The following is a 20,470-nucleotide window of genomic DNA, read 5'->3' as shown; positions in this document are numbered from 1 at the left end:
TTGATTGCTTTAAGTACAAACTAGGCTTTATTATCTTTTAACTATTATTTTCACTGCTTGTGTTTGTTTCATTGTTAGTTGTGTTGCTGGTTTTGTATGTTTTATTTTTACACTTAAAATTTGTAGTACAAATATATTTTCAAAAAAATATCAATCTCGGAGTATTAAAAGAAACAAAAGAAAAAGAGTAGAACAAATTATTAAAATTTACAAAGGTGTTCTTCGTAAATTTTTTAAAGCTAACTTTTCAATTGAAGATTCAGTCAATGAATTACAATAAGAAAGTTAAGAAAAACTAAATGATCATGCAACAAATAAATAGCAATCAAGTAATCAAGAAAAACTAAATAATCATGCAAGAAAAATTGAGAGAAAATGATCATAATCATGCAACGAATGAACAGAAAGAATTGAGAGAAAATGATATCATGATTTGAATGCAAATGGCTTGACAATTTTATGTATTAAAAATGAGTTGTTAGAAAAACTTGATTTTGAAGATCTTATTGATAATTTTACTTCTCAAAATGCTAGAAGATATAGATTTTTTCAATAATTATTTTATACTTTTTTTTTTCTGTATTTGTAGGTATTATACTTTTTGGAGAAACTTAGAAAACATATGTATATAGTGTTGCACTTTTTGAAGAATTTTGAGAAATATATTTTATATGGGATTTACCATATTTTAAATTAAATATATTAATTTTCAAAATTTTCTATTAAACTATATTCAAATTTTAGGTTAGTATTTTTTTTTTTTATAGAGGTCTCTTTTCTCTTTTCGCCCAAGGGCCCCCAAAAGTCAAGGTCGGCCCTGGCATGGTCCTCACCTATAAAATAAGTAAGGACCATGCATCTCCACCGATACATGGAAAGGGAACATCCTCTGGACCGTAAAAAATGATCCAAAGGATCTCCTCTCGTTGTCAGCTCTTGTTGTATACTCAGAGTATCCCATTGAAATGTTAAATGGACATTATAATACTCATTTAACACCCCTCTCCATTGTGAGTGGGCATTATAATGTCCACTCACAAGAGAGAGGAGAGAACACCTTTGAACACCCTCTCTCTCAATTTTTTTTTATTTTTAAATTATAAATTTTTTAATATTATTTTTAAAAAATAATGAATTTTTTTTACATGTAAGATTATAATTAAAAATAATAATAATAATTTAAATATTTTAAAATATATTTAAAATATATTTATTTAATATGATATAATTTTAAAATGAATGAGTAGATAGTGTGTCCCATAAATAATGAATGCTAATATTAAAAGAGATGTGAGTGAAAAAGATATGTTCTTATAATGAGTATATAACAGTGAACCTTATATTTTTTGATGAGATGGTGAGTATTATAATGACGATGCATTATAGATGCTCTTATATGTACTCACTTGTCCCCAGGGCATAGCACAGATGGGGAGTGCATGGTTCTGTGGTCGAAAGGTCCAAGGGTCGATCCTCGGGGTGTCACTGCCTAGGGTCAACGTCTCCGTCATACACTTTCCATCTGTGTACCTGCATTTATCTCCTTCCATATCCGTGGGACCGGCTCTAGGGGGTCGCTGATGTGGTGATTCCATATTTTCTTATATGTACCCACTTGTTCAAAATGGAACACCAATCTCCAAACTCAGAGTATAATTTAACTATTCAAAATGGAACATCAATCCCCAAACTCTAATTCCTGAATCTATCTTTAGATATGTTTAGTTTGATGTAATATAATTAAATTTATAATATAATCTTGATTATATTATTATATTTGATAATATAATATACGTAATCTTTGATTATAAGGGTGATTATATTCTTTTATTTTGGGTCCATTATTTTTTATAAGGAATATAATTCATATTATTATAAAATAATAAAAATATCCTGCGACTTCTATCGACGACCGTTGCACCTCTTCCAGAGCTTGTGGTTGCCACAGGCAACCAACGACCGCCACCACCGTCAACCGTCGGCTGTTGCCAGTGGACGGTGGTGCGGTGGCCGACGACGATTGTGGGGGATCAAAATTGAGTAATACTGTCATAGCAATTATGTCATATTTGATAATATAATTTTAAATTAATTTTGATCAAGTTAATAAAAAAATATTTTTTATATAATAATTTTGATTAAATTTAATCAATTTACTTTAGCACATTATAACTGTTATTGTAAAATATGATGTCCAAATAATAATTAAATAATAAGGTTATTCGACAAATAATCTTTTTAGAATTTTTAGAAATTTTCTAAGATTTAAACGGAGCTCGTATGACCTATGTTAAAGGGATAAATTAATGGACCAGGGGGAAAGCATGTTTAAGCTATCCTATTTAAATAAGAAAATGTTTAATTTCTCTATTTATTTTCTTTTCCTTCGTTTCTCCCGTGCCCTAAACCCGACGTCGCCTCTCCCTTCTTCTCTCTCGGTTCCGGCTGCCCCATCGCGGCCCCATCTCCTCTTCCTTCCCGAGCCGCACCGCCGAGCTCTCCTCCTTCCCCCTCTCATCTCTTCCACGAGTCTGCTCCACCCGGTCGCCACGACCGACTCCAGCGGACGAGAGCCACCCGAGCGCCACCGAGGGTCGTCTCTCCGGTCCTCTTCTTCCTTCCTCCGCGTGCATTCTGCCCTAGATCATCACTCCCTGGCGTGGGCAAATCTTCGGCCCCGAGCCCTAGCTTCGTTTTGGCCCCGTGCATTTTGTTTACATTATTCGATCTATGTTAGGTCTAGATGTTAATTGTGTTACTCATTCCAGATTGCTGATACGTGATAGGAGCTTAGATCAGAGGACGTTTATCTCGATCTATATTAAGGCGAGTACTTCTTACTTTGACTCTCTTTAGTTCTTCGAAACTTGGTGTATGAGCAATTATTTTTGGATAACGACTGCTTTACCTTGACTCCACTCATATTTTTCTTGTGCTTGATTCTTCCACTCAAACCTTTGAATTATTCGTTTCTATATCCATACAGTCTCTTGTTGTCATCTATGATATTTAACAGATATTAGATATCAACCTTGCATGCTTTGATTGTTGTTTATTTATATACCGTATTAAGCACGCTGGCTTCATGTAACATACCTGATTCTTGTTTACATGTATATAATGACTGTTGTATTTTGCGCATCATATCATTGTATATATGTTAACGACAAATTCTCCCTTGCGGTCGAGAGAGTCGCTGACCAGGGCCGCACGCTCGGCCACTCGAGAGAGTGGTAGCTGGAGCAGATGCTGCTGTCCTGTCGTGCCGCACTCGGCCACTCATGGGTAGTGATAGCTGGAGTTGCGAGCAGCAGTGACCCCCTTCGCTTTGTAGCTAGTTAGCTACTCAGCACCTGCCCACTCGGTTACTCCAGAGTAGTAGCGGCCTTTGAGTGGTACAGTTGTCATCGATCCGATCTCTCGACCATACAGGGATAGTGGTGTAGAGAGGTGGGCGGGATGACCATCAGTGCATACGCTGTTATTATTATACCGACTGATGTTGTTAGCTTACTTATGCTGATGTTGCTAGCTTATGTTGTTGTTGCTTACTTATGCTGATATGCTTACATATGTTGAGATATATATCTGTTGTATGTGTTAAGGCTGACTCACCTATTGGTAATATGTATATACCTCACATGTTACCCTTGTAGTTATTAGTAGCTCTGTAGCAGAGTTGTTCTTCTCTTGATTTTACTAGCTTAGGATATGGTTTCAGGTATGGACATTTATTATGATAACATGGTAGTATCTTCTATTACTTTTCGTATGAGACTGTATACCTTTGTATCTCTAGTTTTTTACTATACTTATGCATTATCTGTTCTATTACCTGCTGAGTCTTAGTACTCACCACCCCGTAAAATGATTTTTCTTTCACGAGGTAGCAGGTAGATGAATCAAGGATGCTTGGGAGAGTCCTAGCTGTCGGTCCTACGTCATATCCGAAGACTGCATCGGGTTTCATTTATTCTTTACTCGTATTTTGTATTTGGTGTTATATTAATTCGATTATCTTTTGGAGTTTATTATGTGGAGTTGAATTTTGTGTTGTTGTGGTTGTTAGATAAAGTCTAGCCGACTAGTAATGTATTGTTTTAGTTTGTATGGGCTCCCTTTATCGTTTTTCCGCTGTGTTATTTTTTTGTACAATCAAGTGGGTTGTTTAATATATATATAACTACGGGGTTGTGTTTATTTTATTACAACCGAGTGGATTGAGTATATAACTGTGTGGTTGTGTATATATTCCAACCATGTGGGTTGATGGGTTATATTGTGTGAATATTTTTATATATATGTTTTATATTGTCATCGTTATAGGAAAGATGTTGTTAAAATTTTGTCAATAAAGGCTCGTTTGGGATGTGACAGTTATAATAATACTAGAATAGAATAAAGATATTTTGAGGATAAAAATATTTTGAGGGAAATTTTGATATCTAAGAATATATGAGAAGCAAAGAAAAAAAAAACAGAGTAAGGATTTTGAGGTGCGGTTTGGTCAAAAGAAGGTGCATTTTAGTAAAATCTGAAAACTGAGGTTCAATATTATCACGTTACTTTAAAAAAAAAATAGTAAGAATTTTTAGTGCTTTTCCATCACTTGAAATTTAAAACAAGAATTGATAAATCCTAATCTCCTAATCCGAATCTGCCACTGGTTATTTACGATCTCAACCCGAGAAATGTTAAAATTGTTTGAGTATTTAAATTGTTTGTATGCGAGAACTGGTAATAGGAATGATAATTTTTTTACACTAATTTTGAATCTGTGATAAAAAATTAAAACGGGGATAGATTTAATTTAAGGAGTTGTTTTAATATGGATTCAGATTCGAGGATTTTTTAAATTTTTGCAATTGAATACGACAGGTTTGAAGATATTGTTTCCATTCCTAAATCTGTTATAATAATAATAAAAAAAATTTAAGTTTTTATTTATTAAAACATAGATTATTCATTTTATTATATATTATTTAATTAATATATATATTCTTATATTAATACTTTTATCAAAGTAAATTGATAATGGACATTTAAAATGGGAATAAAGAAGAAGATGGAAATTTAATCTCGTAAAATTGAGGATAGAGATTTCCTTGATTAAATAGAATGGACGAAAATATAATTTAGGGAGTGTTTGGTTGATGAGTTTGGGAATGAGGGAATGTAATGATAGTAAAAGATGGTGTTTGGATTGTGGGTTTGGGAATCATATTTTGGGAATGATTACCAGATTTATGGGAATCAACCAAACCCATATAAGTAGGTGGGTTTCATTTCCATTCCTATTTCCATTCCACCCTACTATCAAACTCATACTCATAGTCATTCCCATCATTTAACCAAACGCCCTCTTAAAGTCTAAGACGGGGATAATAAATTGTCCTGGTCCGCTCCTGGACCGGAACAAGGAGATTGATGGAAAGTAATGATCTAATAGACCGGGGATCATTATCTCCCACCAATATAAAAGTTAGATCATGAATTAATCCGTCTTTACCGATCAGAGAATGACCATGAATTATCATTCTTAATCGTATAGTGCTCTTGTTGTAATTATGCGAAGCTTCCTTAGAAAAAAATAATAACAAAATAATTTAAAAAATATATAATTTGGATATGAGATCTAGCTATAATAATTATGGTTCAAACATGTATTTATTTGACATAATTTAATGCACGCCGTTGCAGGCAAAAGCACCCTAAACCCTAGAGTTATGTTGGCCGATTTTCAATTTAGATGAATTAAAACATATAGTTTTTTTAATGTACGACCTAAGGATTGATGTATCATTAGCTATGAGTATTTTTTAATTTAGACGTAAATTGAATATCAAATATCAATTATAATAATAAATATATTTATTTGACTTAATTTAATGCACGCCGTTGCATGCAGCAGCTTGCGCATGGCCGACCAAACCACTTTTGTTTAAGCAACTTTATGAAGTCTGATCGATAATTAGCTGTAAATTATTTACATAATTAAATATAATAATATTTATTGCATGATAATGGATTAAAAAAAATGGAATTCTGGTAAACAAAAAAAAAAAAATAGCATCCAATCAAGTTCCTTGGCTAATTCAAGATCCAAACGGAAGATAGGATCAGTGTAAATGTCTCCTTCACATATGATTATTTTTTTTTGTATTTATGTGTGAATTTGAAAATGAATTTGGTTTTAAAAAAAAAATCTTTTTATATAAGATGATAATAATAAATAGCCAAGTCGAAAAACTCCTCAAAATCGAAATAATGTTATAATCGACCTGCAAGCCCTGCCCGCCTTAATCCGTTACTTTAAAAGTCGTGTTCGTCGGTCATTGCAAGGCGGATCCCAAGTCAAGGCAATTGCTGACCAACTTCCCCAGCAGCTCCGTCGTCTCGGCCACCGGCGAATTCAACCTCCGCTCGGCGAACGCGTCGTTGCACGTTTCCACGAAGGCGGTTGCGGCGGAGAGGTTGTTCATCAGGTCCGCGTGCGACGCTGCCTCCTTCAAGTTCTTGGCCGCCCCCCGCAGGCTGTCGACGGCCGAGTCGAAGTTGGCCCGGCACACGCCCAGCGACTGGCTCACTGTGCTGGACGTCTCCGGCTCCGCCTTCAGCTTCGCCTATAAAATAGTTGTTGACGTCGATTAACAATAAAATTTAACCGTTCGTCGCTAATAGCGACGGAATTTAATATCTGCCGCTAAACTTAGAGACGAAATAATAATTCCGTCGCTAATCTTAGAGACAGAAGTTTATTATCCGTCACTAAAATTAGAGATGGAATATTTATTTCTGTCTCAAAAATTAGAGACGGAAGGCTAAATTTTGTAGCTATTTAATAACAGAATTATTATTTCGTTGCTAAATTTCGTTAACGGTTCTGTCATATCTCTAACCAAACTTGGCAACGAACACATAAAATTTCATCACTAACTAGAGATGGAAATTTATAGTTCTGTCGCTATATTTAGAGATGGAATTTTAAAAGTTCGTTGCTAATTAACGATAAAATATTAAAATTTCATCGCTAATTAACATGAAAATTCCAATAGAACCTTTCCATTTTCATATTTTCTCTGTTTACATATAGATTAATTAACACATCCCAGAAGCCTGATGGTTTTCACAACACATTCACATTACACATTACACATTACACATTCACAAACATAACATAACATTCACATTATACATTATAACAACATAACATAAATTTGGATATCATCCACGTAACACACTCACATATCAAATTCAATACAATAAAACAAAGATGAATATCCAAACATCTCAAATTGTACTAATAAACATCTGAATCTAATAAATCAAATACCTAACCAACAATAATAGAAACCTCATAGGGAAGACAATCAAAGTCGTCCCAAAACTAGCTAGTAGTATCCAATCCTATAAAAAGTATAATAATCATCAGAATTATAACTAACAAATTGAATTTAAACTAAACAATGCCAACGGTATAATAAAAAAAATGTAACTAGACAATAGTTCTACAAGATTTTTAAAAAATATTTGAATACTAGTTTGGATATATGCTAATGGTGATATATAGAATACATCATTATCTACGTGGTTCCTGAAAAATGTAATGCAATTAGAGATGCATTTAATATCAAAATTAATAGATATATTTTGTACATTTCATGAGTGATAAATAAATAAAAAAGAAAAGTAAAAAAGTCAACACATCTCTTATTCAGCTATTGATCAATATCGTGAAGGGCCTGAGTCTCCTGAGAGTCAAATCCATGCAGTGTTTGACTCATTCGAGCTATGAATTCTCGTATTTCCATCCAATTTGCTCATATCTTATTTGGGCTTACCGAGACTCTTCGAATTCTGTCTAATGTCGAGAGTCGATTTTTTAAATTTTGGTTTTCTTGCTCTAAGACTTCTACTCTAGTAGATGATCCACTAAGACTACCCTTGGCCCTATGACTCTCGCTTAGGACTCAAGACCATAGAGGGATGAGGTCTTTTTCCTTCCACCAACTACATCATAATAAATTTTATATAATTGGTCAGTGGATAGAGTATATGACTCATCTCCCTTTCTAGTAGGTCATTTCTTCCTATTTAAATAAAAAAAATATTCATATCAAATATACAATTATAATAGCTAATCATTAATAAGAAAAGTTAAAGGTATTCAAGTTTATATATTCTTACATCTATTGTCTTAGATCAATGATCAACAAATGTGTCATCCTTTCACTTATATACTTGATTAAATACTTCCCAACAAATAGAAGGTTGCTATAATTAATCTACCTGAATATTAAAATAATGTAATTAAATTTTAAAAAATCATTGATAATTAAAGAATTTGTATATAACTTTATTAATTGTAAAACTCACCAAATCTATGACATGCTCTACAATCAATCAAGATCAGAGGCGTATCACACGTATGGGCTTTGCTGGGCTCAAGCCCAGCAAAGCCCCTATATATATATATATATAAAATTTACCAAAACCCACTAATTACTTTCTCTTGCCCAAACTCTACTTCTCTATAAAAAAGAACGGTAGAAATTTTATGGGTCCAGCATTTGCTTCCACTGCTCCACCAATCACCGCTCCCACCCTCTCCTCTAGGTTCCGCCTTCCTCCTCCTCGCTAATTAGATCGTCTATCATCGATCCCCTATCTTAATCTTATTTCTACTTATGCTTTGTTGCTAAAAGATGGCTCTTAATCCGCCGCCAGTATGCCTATTACTCTGTAAAAAAAATTCAATCATTCACTCAATCACTTCGTGAGTTGATTTATCTCCACTCATCTTTGAAGCCTATGCTAATTTTATCGGTGTCATTCTGTGAGTTGATTCTTTGAATGCACTCATTTACTTGTTTAGTTGTTTTTATTGTTAACTATGGTATTTGATAATTGATATTGCATATTTTGGTTGTCAATTTGTCATTAAAATTTATATTGCTTTTTTTCCAATTTTCATTTGAAAGATTTGAAACTTTAATTTGTTCTAGTAGTAAACATTGCTTCATAAATCATAATTTAGAATTTATAAATGCATCTTTTATTAAATCCTTCTGAGTTTTTTTTTATCATTAATATTATATTTATAGGTGAAATAAATGATGACTTAGGAATTTTTTTATTTATAGGTGAATCAAAATGTCAAAAAGAAATATCAAAGAATATTTCATTCAAAAAAATAGTGAGCAATTATCAAAAAAATTCAAATGCTCCAAATAATCCTCCTCTGTTAAGTTCAAGATCAACATTGGAAATCCAAAAACTCAAACATAACAATGAAGTTACTCTTGATTCATTAAAAGGAAATAATACATATTATGAGCAAGACCTTAGGAAACGAATTGCAATTTAGGAATATCCATGTAATAAACAAGATGAGGTTCAGAGAAAATATGTCGGTATAGGACCATATCAACCCATTTATGAATATCCGCTTGTTGATTTTGGGCATCAAAAGCATAGTTTTCAGTCTTCTTGGTTCATAAAGTTTTCATGGCTTGAGTTTTCCAAAGTAAAGGATAGTGTATTTTATTTTTCATGTTATCTTTTTGATATTCCTTTATCACATCATAAAAAATTTATAGTTGAAGGATTCAAGAATTAGAAAAGAGTGAATTGCAAAACATGTCCATTGAAAAGACATGAAGGGGGTTGCAATTCATTACATGGTACTATTATGCAAAAATCGGAGGGCTTGAAAAATATAACTCAACATATTGATAGAAGGATGAATATACAATCTGAAAATATTATAAAGCAAAATAGATTGTTTCTAAGGACATCAATTAGAGTTGTGAGGTGGCTAGCATTGTAAAGGTGTGCATTTAGAGGATATGATGAGATGATAGATTCTCATAATCATCGAAATTTTATTGAATTGGTCAAATTTTAAGGAGAATTGTGCAAAGAAATTGATGATATTATATTAGATAAAACTATCAAAAATGCCAAATATATATCACCTTCAATTCAACAAGAGATACTGAAAATTATTGCCAATCTTGAATCTTGTGCAAATTAAAATTCGTGATGAAGTTGGGAATGCTAAATTTTGTATTCTTATTGATGAAGCAGTTGATGAATCACATAGATCATAAATGGCTATTGTTTTGCAGTATGTAGATTGTGATGGGTTTGTTAGAGAGAGATTTTTTGAAGTTATTGGTGTTGATGAACTAATTCCTTGACTTTGAAAACACATATATGTAACATTTTTGACACAACATAAGCTTTTGATTGAAAATATGTGAGATCAAGGATTTGATGGTGCTAGCAATATGCAGGGAGAATAAAATGGGTTACAAGCACTATTCCTCAAAGATTATCCGTTTGCATATTATATTTATTGTTTTGCTCACCGACTATAACTTACTTTAGTTGCAGCAGCTAAAGAGGTATCAGATGTATGACTATTTTTTCCAAATTGAGTTCAATTGTCAATTTTTTGGGTCCTTCTTCAAAGTGACATTTTCAATTGTAACTTGGGTAGTAATGATGTATTGCTAGATACCGCTCATTACTTATGTTTCTAAATGGATTTAGGAGCATTGCCAACGTTTCAAGAACCAATAGGGTCACACGCAAAGACAATTAGATGGAGATTAGGTTCATATGATGAACTAAGAGGATTATGTTCATGTGATGAACCAAATTGGATTAAGAGTAATCCAAATTAGACTAATTGAGTTGGACTCAATTTGATTCATGTATTGAATGAGTCTAATTTAGATTATGACTTATTGAATCAATTTAATTTAATGAATAAAGATTTATTAAATCAAATTGACTTGAATCAATGGTTAGATTTGATCAACCATGGGAGAATTTAAGTCAAGTTTGACTTGACTTGAGAGGGAAGATGAAGGGTCAAGTTTGACTTGACCAAATGTCACCTCATTTGTAACTTGGCATGGGCCGGCTAATGATGGTGTTCCACATCATCAAGAGCCACCTCATTTGTGTGCCACCTTATGAGGAAGACCAAGAGTCATGACTCTTGGTATTACATGGAGGTATAAAACATGTTTTATGTGGCCGGCCACATTAAGAGAAGTTAGTGCAATTGTGTGCTTTCATTCAAGTCATCTTCTTCCTCCTCTCTTCTCTATTCTCCTTCTCCTCCATTGCCGAGCCATTCAAGAGTGCTAGCACACTCTAGGTGGTTTATCTCCATCTCTTGTCCGCGTGGATACATATAGACGAGTGTACGCTTGACACTCTCGAGATCCGGCAACCCTTTTGGATGAGTGGGATAAGCGAAGGGCTTCGCAACAAGGGTAACACTATTTGTTCATGTAGATCTAAGGTAGATCTAGGTTAGAAACTTGTACATGATTTATTTTATATATCTTCGCACGGATCCGTGGCAAGACTTCGAGGTTTTCGCAACGCAAAAAGCGATTTTTGCGGCTCGAAAGTCCCAACATCCCGCACAGCTGCTCCAATTGTCGGTCGACAGCCCCGACCAGGAGTCGATTGACGCTTCAGTTGCCCATGGCAAGCTGAGCCTTAGCTGTCGATCCGCTACTGTCTTCTGCGTGTTGTGGCCTTGAAGACAATTGTCATTTAGACGTTTGTAGTTAAACACCATTCGAGACTGTCCTCATTTTTATTCTGCTCCTTTATTTATAATAAAAGCAGGACTTCTATGTCTAGAATATGATCTTTGGATTGCTTTTAATGCCAAGAGTTGAGTAATATGCATTTTAAATTCTTCAACTTCCCAATCGATGTATTTTAAGTTTTGTACCTTAATAGTTAAGTCGAGATTGATAATATTTAACTTGCAATATGTCTTATCTTTTCCCCAATATTTGGTAGGATTTTCTCCTATGATTTCGATTTTCTCAAGTCTAGAAATTATTGTGTCTAAATTGCCTTGTTGACTTATTAAAGTATATAAGTACGTGGGCTTGAAATAATCTTGATAATAAGTATCTGTGTAGGAGTCAAGATGTCGAAAATACTGCGTAACTAGATCATCTAGTTCTTCTGGGCTATTATTGCCAAGTATACTTAGTTTTCCTATAAGGAAATATTTACGGTGGGTTTCTTTTTACAATTGGTGGGTAAAGAACAAGAGCAAGAACCGACGGATCTATGATTGCAAGTTTCAGCAAGAGGGGTATCACCACACTCAGGAGCGGATCAAGGTCATGAACTTACTCTCCGCGCATTCTTAGATAGTGGTGCTACTACTTCCACAATTAATGAAAATGTACTCACCTCTTTTCTCCCAACTTCTTTAATTAAAACTATGAATATTCCTCTCTTAAATACCCAATTTGATGGCCAGCAGCTAAGTTGTCATAAATTTGTGAAGAATGTCCATCTCCGATTTTTTACTAACTATGACACGTTTAGTGCTCCTCTTTCTCTTTCTCAACTCAGGACTCGCTCTATGTCGCATAAATCTATTCCTCTCATTCTTGATCTTAATTTCCTTATTTTCCTTGACAGTGCTCTCTTACTTACTAAAGATTATGTTGTTTTCCTTTCTACTCCTATTATTTGCCTATTCTCTCGACCTTCCAGGGAAATAGATAATCTAAGAAAATCTTGAAGCACAGTCGTAGGTGAGGGTGAATCTGTGTTAAGGAAACTGTTTGAAAGTAGACCTCGGTTTCTTCTACTTCCTGCCTTGACTTCTAGTCAGGAGCAATTGGAGACGCTTACTCTCAACTCAGCAACTCCCGTGATAGACTCGACGACTCTGAATCCTAACTTGGCGACTCTACTTTCCGACTTGACTTGTCACTCGGACTCAATTGGGACTCAGACTCGGTGACACGAAGCAGTCATCTTCCAAACGACCTAACAACTCGACCTAATTTTTAAGACTGACTGTCTGAGATTATCCGCTCAAGTCATCTCGTTAGATAAATTAAAATTTATTTTATGTAATTTCAATTCAGCTAAACTTCCTCTCTATCTCAGCCAATAGATTGCTCAACGAAGGGTCGACAGATAGAGTTCTACTTGTCAATGACCCCACACCGAAAAGGGAATTCCCCCTGTTGGAATTCAATCAGCTCCAACAACCTATCCTGTATCTGCATATGACCTTGGCAATGTACAATTTGGATTTCTACAGAGTGGCCCTCAGTCCAACAACATCTCCAAACAACTGCAAAACTTCGGCTATAAGTTGATAGTGGACTCGTCTACTCTTGCGAATAACAGAAAGTCATCAGGATACACCAAATGAATTTAGACCCCAAACAGCGCACATAGTTTACATAGGATGGCAATGGAAACCGATTGCACCAACACAATGCCATAAAGTTAAAATACTTTAAGATAAGGACCAAACAGTGGAGAAAGTGAATCACTTTCAAGGACCCCAAGCTCTCTTGAAGTGGCCATATACCACACCATTAAGGCCCACCGTAATCGTAACACATTTAGCGTTCCAATCAAAGAAACATTTCATATTTTTACATTCCAATGTATTAAAGAATAAAAGAAAACAAATAACAATGTGCTCATCGATAAAGGTTAAAGCATATACGAGGTTTTGAAAAGTTCAACCATAAGCTTGCAACTTCATAAGAAGCATGATATATCGAAGAAAATTTATTCAGAAACTTTATCAAGTAGCCAGAAACAGGGATCTAGGTTTGCTTGACCAGAGAAAACCGGCACAATTGTACATGTGCTCGCAGTCTGCTCAAAGAAACGAGAGGGTTTTTTGCCATCGTTATGGTCTATTGTTATTCGACTAGGGAACTACTTGTCTTAGTATCCTCCTTGTATATAAGCATTGAGGCGATTCAGCTCCTCACGATGCTCGCTCACCACAGCTCGAACAACGTCACCAATGGAGACCATTCCAATCATTCCTTTCTCACCAACCACGGGGATGTGCCTAATGCGGTTGTCTACAAATAGAAGAGGTTGCCATTCATTGTTTTAGCCAAATCCAGCTAAATAAACTCAAGTAGAAGACGTTCAAACCTGTCATCAGCTGCATTGCCCGCAGTACTTTAGTATCTGGAGTCACAGTGATGAGTTTATTCTGAATTTAAGAAAAAGAGTTTGAATGAGATTGAAAGGCGAAACAATAAATCTGTAGACAACATTTCCACACCAAAATTTACAGTTTCAACTGGAGGGTACCCATATGAACAAATTAAAACAAATCTGAGACTTGAGAAACTAATGAATTGTGCAGATGAATTAAGAACCAGATAAGAAAGATGGTGTGGATAATTTTGTCAAAAATGTATGAGCTATATAAATAAGATAATGTAAAATAGCTGCTTCAATTATACCTCTTCAGTCATGATGTCACCAACTTTAGTTTCCTTGGAAGATCTTCCTTGCACAATGATTTTACGGAGATAATCTGAATAACAAAGAAAGCAAACGTGAGAAACACAATGGTATCAGGATGCATAGCTGAGAAAAAAAACATCAGAATTGGTTCTTGATTCTGAACAAGTGCAGAACAAATTTATCTGTGAATCAATTATTCTTACTGGATGTTCAAAAGATTCAACTCAGTTGTCTATTCGCTGTAGTATTCTTTAGCTTCCAGCTTATTAATTATACCAATTTGTAACAGCATTGGTGCTGCCCTTTTCCACATAGTTTGGTTCCTAGTCCCTTACCTCAGTTAAAGAACGCAGCTTCTTCAATTAACAACTGATTAACTATGAAGTATGAAGTGGGGGATACTAATTAAACATTGGACAATTGAGTTGCATCAATTCACAAAGTTAAATCAATAACAAAAAAATCACAAAGTAACTATTTGATTCAGAATCTCCAAATTTGATGCAGATGAACCTTGAAAAATACCATATCTAAGTTACATACATAATGAAAGTGCAACTAAGCTCCAGAAACAAAAGGATCATCATCTTTAATGCGAGAGCCACCAAAGCTTCTCATATTCTTAAAGTAGAATGAATTCATATGCACCAGTGTCAAAATAGTCCATAACTGCAGTTGACATAGGACCACATATTTTTGCAGTTGACATAGGACCCACATATTTTGGTATAGATGACAAAGGAAATCTGGAACTCTACTGAATTGAATGAAGAGAAACAAATTTAAATGCAATATCTATTAAAAATCCATGAATGAATGGAATGAAACAGAATCAAATGGAATTTAGAAAGGAATGGAATGCAATAAAAAGGTGAATCTTGCATTTCATTTTTTTAATTGATTGTAACAAGAGAATGGTATAAGTGGGATGCTTAAGTCTATGTTTAACTCATTTTCTATTCTTTCTAATTCATCCAGTGAATCTGACTTACATCCTCTATGTAGTCTCTTTCGAGGTGCCCAATCTACCTAACATTGGACAGAATAGCGATTATCTCGCAAGCTGAAGTTAGAAAGGATTTGCAAAGAAAACAAGACAAGAAATTTACAAACTAAGAGAAATTGCCATCGCTAAGTTCTACCGAAAATATAAGTTTTATTCAATAACAAAAAAAAATATCCCTCAAACAACTAAACATACGCTTAAATAGACAAACCCTAACTCATAAAAGACAGAAATTACCAAAAAAATACCCTAAATACCAAATAAATGAAAAATACTAAAAATAGTATAAAAAGATGTTCAGAGCCTCCAAAAAAGTCCTAAACGATTTTTTTTAATCCAAAACTTGGCCGATTATGGGTTCCACCCGGTAACAAATCTAGGTAAACGAGCTTCGATTCAAAAAAAATGCGCCTCATTCTGAGACCTGAGTTAAAGATTATGACCTGTCGAAGCTTGGGTCCTCAGTCCTCTTGCGTCAGTTGTGCATCACTACCTCATCTAGCCGACACAATAAACTCACCTATGACCATCCCGCTGCCACTATAGCTAAACCAACCCAAACTCGTCTGACATGTAAGAGACGCAATCGTATCATGTTAATCATTTCATAAACAACTTGTGTCATTCAGGTTGATGAAAAACTATATATATATATATATATATAGAGAGAGAGAGAGAGAGAGAGAGAGAGATGTTATGCTGGGCGACGCTTTGTGCGCGACCGTGAGCGACGCGCAGACATGGCACCGCCAGCTCGATTTCACTACAAATAAAATAATCCACAAAAGTTACTCTCTCCCTTTCTCGCCTTTGTTCAAAATTTCGGCGGCGCTTATTACCAAAAATAAAATCTCCCTCGACGCTATATATATATATATATATATATATGAAATATCTCCGAAGATAATGTTATATAATATAAAAATCATTTATGTTTTAAATTTTTTTAAATGGATCAAATATTGTCACTAATTTATATTTTAGAATTGTGCTATGTTACTTTCAGATTTTATTTTGTTAATCATTTATCTGGTTTGTTGGGCTCATCCAATTGGCATGAACAATTCACCTGACCCCTCGGAGTTGTGTAGCTCGCCCAGCTATATTGGCATGCTTGGCTCACCTAGCTTGACCGGTCCCACTAGTCTGTCCAATAAATTCCGCCCAATCAGTCTTCTAGGCTTGTTGAGTCTGACCATCTTTTCAACTCACCTTGCTCAATTGGTCCAACTAACATACCCTGTCTAATCAATCTCACTAGTCTATCCAACCCACTTGGCTTGCCCACCTTCCAACCTAACATTCCTGACAAGTCAACATGACCCACTAACAAGCCTGGCATGGTTCACCAAGGCCCACCTAGCCGCCCACCTAACCTCCTAGCCCAACCAATTTACCCGCCTACTCGGCTCAACCAGCACACCCAACCCAACTAGCTCAACTAGCCTAGCAGCCAATCAGTCATTTGTCTTGCTTAGTTTACTGATTTTTTTATCTCTATTTAAATTTTGGAATGATGGCTTGTTAATAAATATTATACTTCACAGTAGAATGAAAATTTCCATCTATCTTAAAGCAGGGAATGGATTGCGTCATTCCTTAGAATGAATCGTTCACCCTCAAATTATCCATCGAAACATTGGATAGACTCATTAAGGATTGAACTATTCTCATTTAATTCATGTATACCAAACACAACTTATTCCTATGAGATTAATTATGTTGGTGTCATTGAGTGGAAACATGAAATAATATTTACAGATTCACTTTTTTTGGCATATAAATGTTTAGATTTCTGCATGCAAGCAAGCTAGGGCATGTTGTAGACGTGAAAATGAATCTTGCACACACAAAGTTTCCATTGTGCCATTCTACAAAAACAAAATAAATTGTTGACTGACAATTACCTCTCTCAGTAACAATACCAGCAATTGCCTTCTCTTCCCCTGGTTTCACCACCACCAGAGCTCCAACATTGTGTTGTGTCATCTAGAAAAAGAAGAGATTAAAATTTCAATTTGCACAAAACTATTAAAACGAAGTTGGTTTTCCCCCAAGAGTGTGTGACTGCCATTTCTTTGTTGGCAATGCCACTCACGTCCTATGATATTTCCATGACAAATAACAAAAAGAAACAAGGATTGTCTCAGCAACATACAGATTTGACAGCATCATAAACAGTGTCATCAGTTGTGCACCACAGCCAGGAGCCATCGGCACTCTTCCCTTTAGCTGTGAGAATATCCAGGATAGTTGTGCTTTCAAATCCATGCTCTTCTAAACGTGATGGCAAAACTGACTCATAGCGGGTAAACACAGTTGGTAGCACAGAGGGGTTCATGACTCGAACATGTTGGAGAACAGCTCGTTTAAGAACATTTCCATGCAGCCGCAGTGATTGCATTGCCCTCTGCATGATTCCTGTTATCAACAATGCCGACATTAGGCTAATTAATTGTCTAACCTCAAAACAAAGCATCTTAAAGTAATTATTTCGCACGAAATGCTTCTCCATCACTAATAAGTATGAAAGAATATATGGTTCACAGAATTATAGATAGTATCTTCTTTATTCATTAAATCACCCTCAAATGCCTAAATAAAGCATTGCACAGGCAAACAATCACACACAAAAAAGGGGGAAAAGACAAAGCACCTGGCAGCAACGTCCTTCTATTAATATCAGCATAGTGTAGAAATCAAAACCTCTCTAACAAATGGATAATTAACTGTTCTTCCCATCTAACCCGTTCCTGGTTTGCTTTCTCTATCAGTTAATTACTTCAACCCCTAAGCCATCTGATGCAAAATCTCACACAAAAGGGGAAACCCTTCAAAGACACTTTTTACTATAAATAACTAAACGGGGTATAGATCAGATAAGATTGAAAACCAGACGAGCGTGAAACATCGCACTTAAACTATTCCCTTTCGCTGTCCTGAAGACTTGCTTGATTGCAAAAATTAGAACTCAATGCCAAGTAAATCAAGGCAAGGAAAACACAGGGCAAGTAGATCCCAGGTCTCAATGCCAAGTAAAGATCGCCAGATATCACCAGGTCATCTCCCGCCGTAAAAGGAGCCTTTAGCGCAAGATCTATGGCGATCGGCTCGACAAGAATCCAACACAGAGATCGTCAGAAGTTACGAGGATTAGAACACTCACCTTCACCGACAGAAGAGGAGAGAAGAGAGACGCTCCTGCGGAGTGACTGAGAGGAGAGGAGAGAGGAGAGGAGTAGAGATTGGTGCAGAAGAAAGGGAAGGGGATGAGATCTGGGAAAAAAAAAAGAGGGTTTGGGATTGGGTTAAGTAGGAGTTTAGACCCGCTGCAGCCTGCAGGACCACCACAAGAAAAAAAAATTTATAGTCCGTTTTTTTTTTTTGTGTGTGTTTTTGCAGGGCCACCTCAAGGACTCCACCTGTCTTATCAACATTGCTTTTATTAACATATCATTGGCAATTAATAATTGAACTGATAAGATATTTAGCAATTAATTATTTAAACTAACAAATAAACCAACAAAACGGAAGGGAGTTAATGTTGATATTCGTAGGCGAATATCCAGATCGGTCCTGTATTGAAAAATACCTTTCACCTCCTTTCTTTTTTAAAAAAATAAAAAATGCCCTTTATTTTCATTATTAATTTTTAAAAAATATTAAAAGAATATTTTCTATTTTAAAAATATTTTTACTTAGTATTATTGTATAATTTTTAAAAATTATTAAGTAATTATAGTTAAAATTATTTTAATATTAATCATAATTACTTTAATAATTAATTTTATTATTATATGGAATACACTTTTAATATATTTTTTAGAATGATTTTTTTAATAATAATGAAAATAAACTGTAATTTTTTAATTATTGTCTTTTTTATAATCCAATTATTCCAACAAATATATCGGTTAGATGATATTTTAGAATTTAAAATATTAAAATCCCATCCAAAATCACTATTTAATGCAAATATAGGAATTATAAATAGTAATAATTTTATAATAACTATAGTTTATAATAGCATATGTAACGATGTTAATATCTCAACGTTAATGTCTATGTGGAACTACTGTAAAAACACCGTGGATGTACTATAACATTAACGTGTTCAACTCTTTGAACACGTTAATGCTACAAATTGCAAAAAGTATGTATATATATAATAAAATATTGTCATTAACGCGTGATGCGTTAATGGCATTGTAGTTCCTCTAATTGTCACAAGGCTATTATTACTGTAATATATATATTATTAATCAATATTAATTTGAATGGAATAAAATCTCACATATTCGGTTAAAGATGAATCTGTCATCCTAACAGCCTTTCATGATTATCTCATATCATTATCCTGATGGTAGATGGGAAATTTTCGTGGGATCGGGTCAGTCACCCCAGAAATAGTCAATGAAACTAACTGACATTATCATTTCATTTTTTATGATTATCTCATATCATTAAGAGAGAGTAGTGGAGTAAGATCCTAAGTCAAAATATATTTTCCATCTACTTCATGTGAAATTGATCATTTCTTAATTTTATAAATCTATCATAATATGACTACGCCCTAGAAGGAATAGAATCTCACATAAGCACATATTTATAGTATTTATAAATTATAATAACTACAATTCATAATCACTTTAATATAGAATTGAGTGGAGTACGGATCAGCATGACCATCCGAGTAAACAAGAATTATATATATATATAATCTTTGATAAATTTATTTTGTTCTATATTATATGGAACTTAATTTTTTAATTATTTTAGTATTTTTACATAATTTAAAATATTAAAAAAAGATATATTCTATTTTTACTTAACTTCGGCATGTGCTAAGTTAGACCATCTCCAACCACAAACTCTATTTTAGTGCACTTTCAACACCAATTTGGTGTCATTTGAGCATCAAAATTTTTTCCAACTCCAACCATGAGAAACCATTTCCTACACTAAAAGGAATATTCTTTAGAATATTCTATTTTTCCATCTTATAATTTATTATTCAACATACATATTAATTTGTTAAATATTTTTATTACGATAATAATTACTATTAATTTTTATGATATTATGTTTTTAGTTACAAGAAAATTAAAATTAGTATTTTTATAATTTTGTTAGAAATAATTTAATAAGCATACTAATATTTAATATTTAAAG

At 34.2% G+C, this 20,470-nt stretch overlaps 2 protein-coding genes across 3 annotated transcripts; both read right to left on the bottom strand.

Moving 5' to 3' along the window:
* Positions 1–6,332: 6,332 nt before the first annotated feature.
* LOC122040503 lies at positions 6,333–13,392 on the bottom strand. Its single transcript, XM_042599845.1, has 2 exons — positions 13,309–13,392; positions 6,333–6,623 (listed from the first exon to the last, which is right to left on the bottom strand). The coding sequence occupies exons 1-2, from the start codon at positions 13,390–13,392 to the stop codon at positions 6,333–6,335; spliced, it is 375 nt and encodes a 124-aa protein (XP_042455779.1).
* A 185-nt stretch (positions 13,393–13,577) lies between these two features.
* Positions 13,578–18,619, bottom strand: LOC121970410 (CBS domain-containing protein CBSX3, mitochondrial-like). 2 transcript variants are annotated; one of them, XM_042521129.1, is made up of 6 exons: positions 18,465–18,619; positions 17,457–17,719; positions 17,206–17,287; positions 14,289–14,362; positions 13,972–14,032; positions 13,578–13,895 (listed from the first exon to the last, which is right to left on the bottom strand). In XM_042521129.1, the coding sequence occupies exons 2-6, from the start codon at positions 17,712–17,714 to the stop codon at positions 13,753–13,755; spliced, it is 618 nt and encodes a 205-aa protein (XP_042377063.1). In that variant the 5' UTR covers positions 17,715–17,719; positions 18,465–18,619; the 3' UTR covers positions 13,578–13,752. The 2 variants fall into 2 exon arrangements, with proteins under 2 accessions (XP_042377063.1, XP_042377071.1); XM_042521137.1 differs by lacking the exon at positions 18,465–18,619 and adding an exon at positions 17,955–18,392.
* Between the last annotated feature and the right edge of the window lie 1,851 nt (positions 18,620–20,470).

This window comes from Zingiber officinale, chromosome 1B, assembly GCF_018446385.1.
Source record: "Zingiber officinale cultivar Zhangliang chromosome 1B, Zo_v1.1, whole genome shotgun sequence".
NCBI classification, from domain to species: Eukaryota; Viridiplantae; Streptophyta; class Magnoliopsida; order Zingiberales; family Zingiberaceae; genus Zingiber; species Zingiber officinale.
The sequence above is the reverse complement of the archived record's forward strand: the minus strand, read 5'-3'. Positions and strand labels throughout refer to the sequence as shown.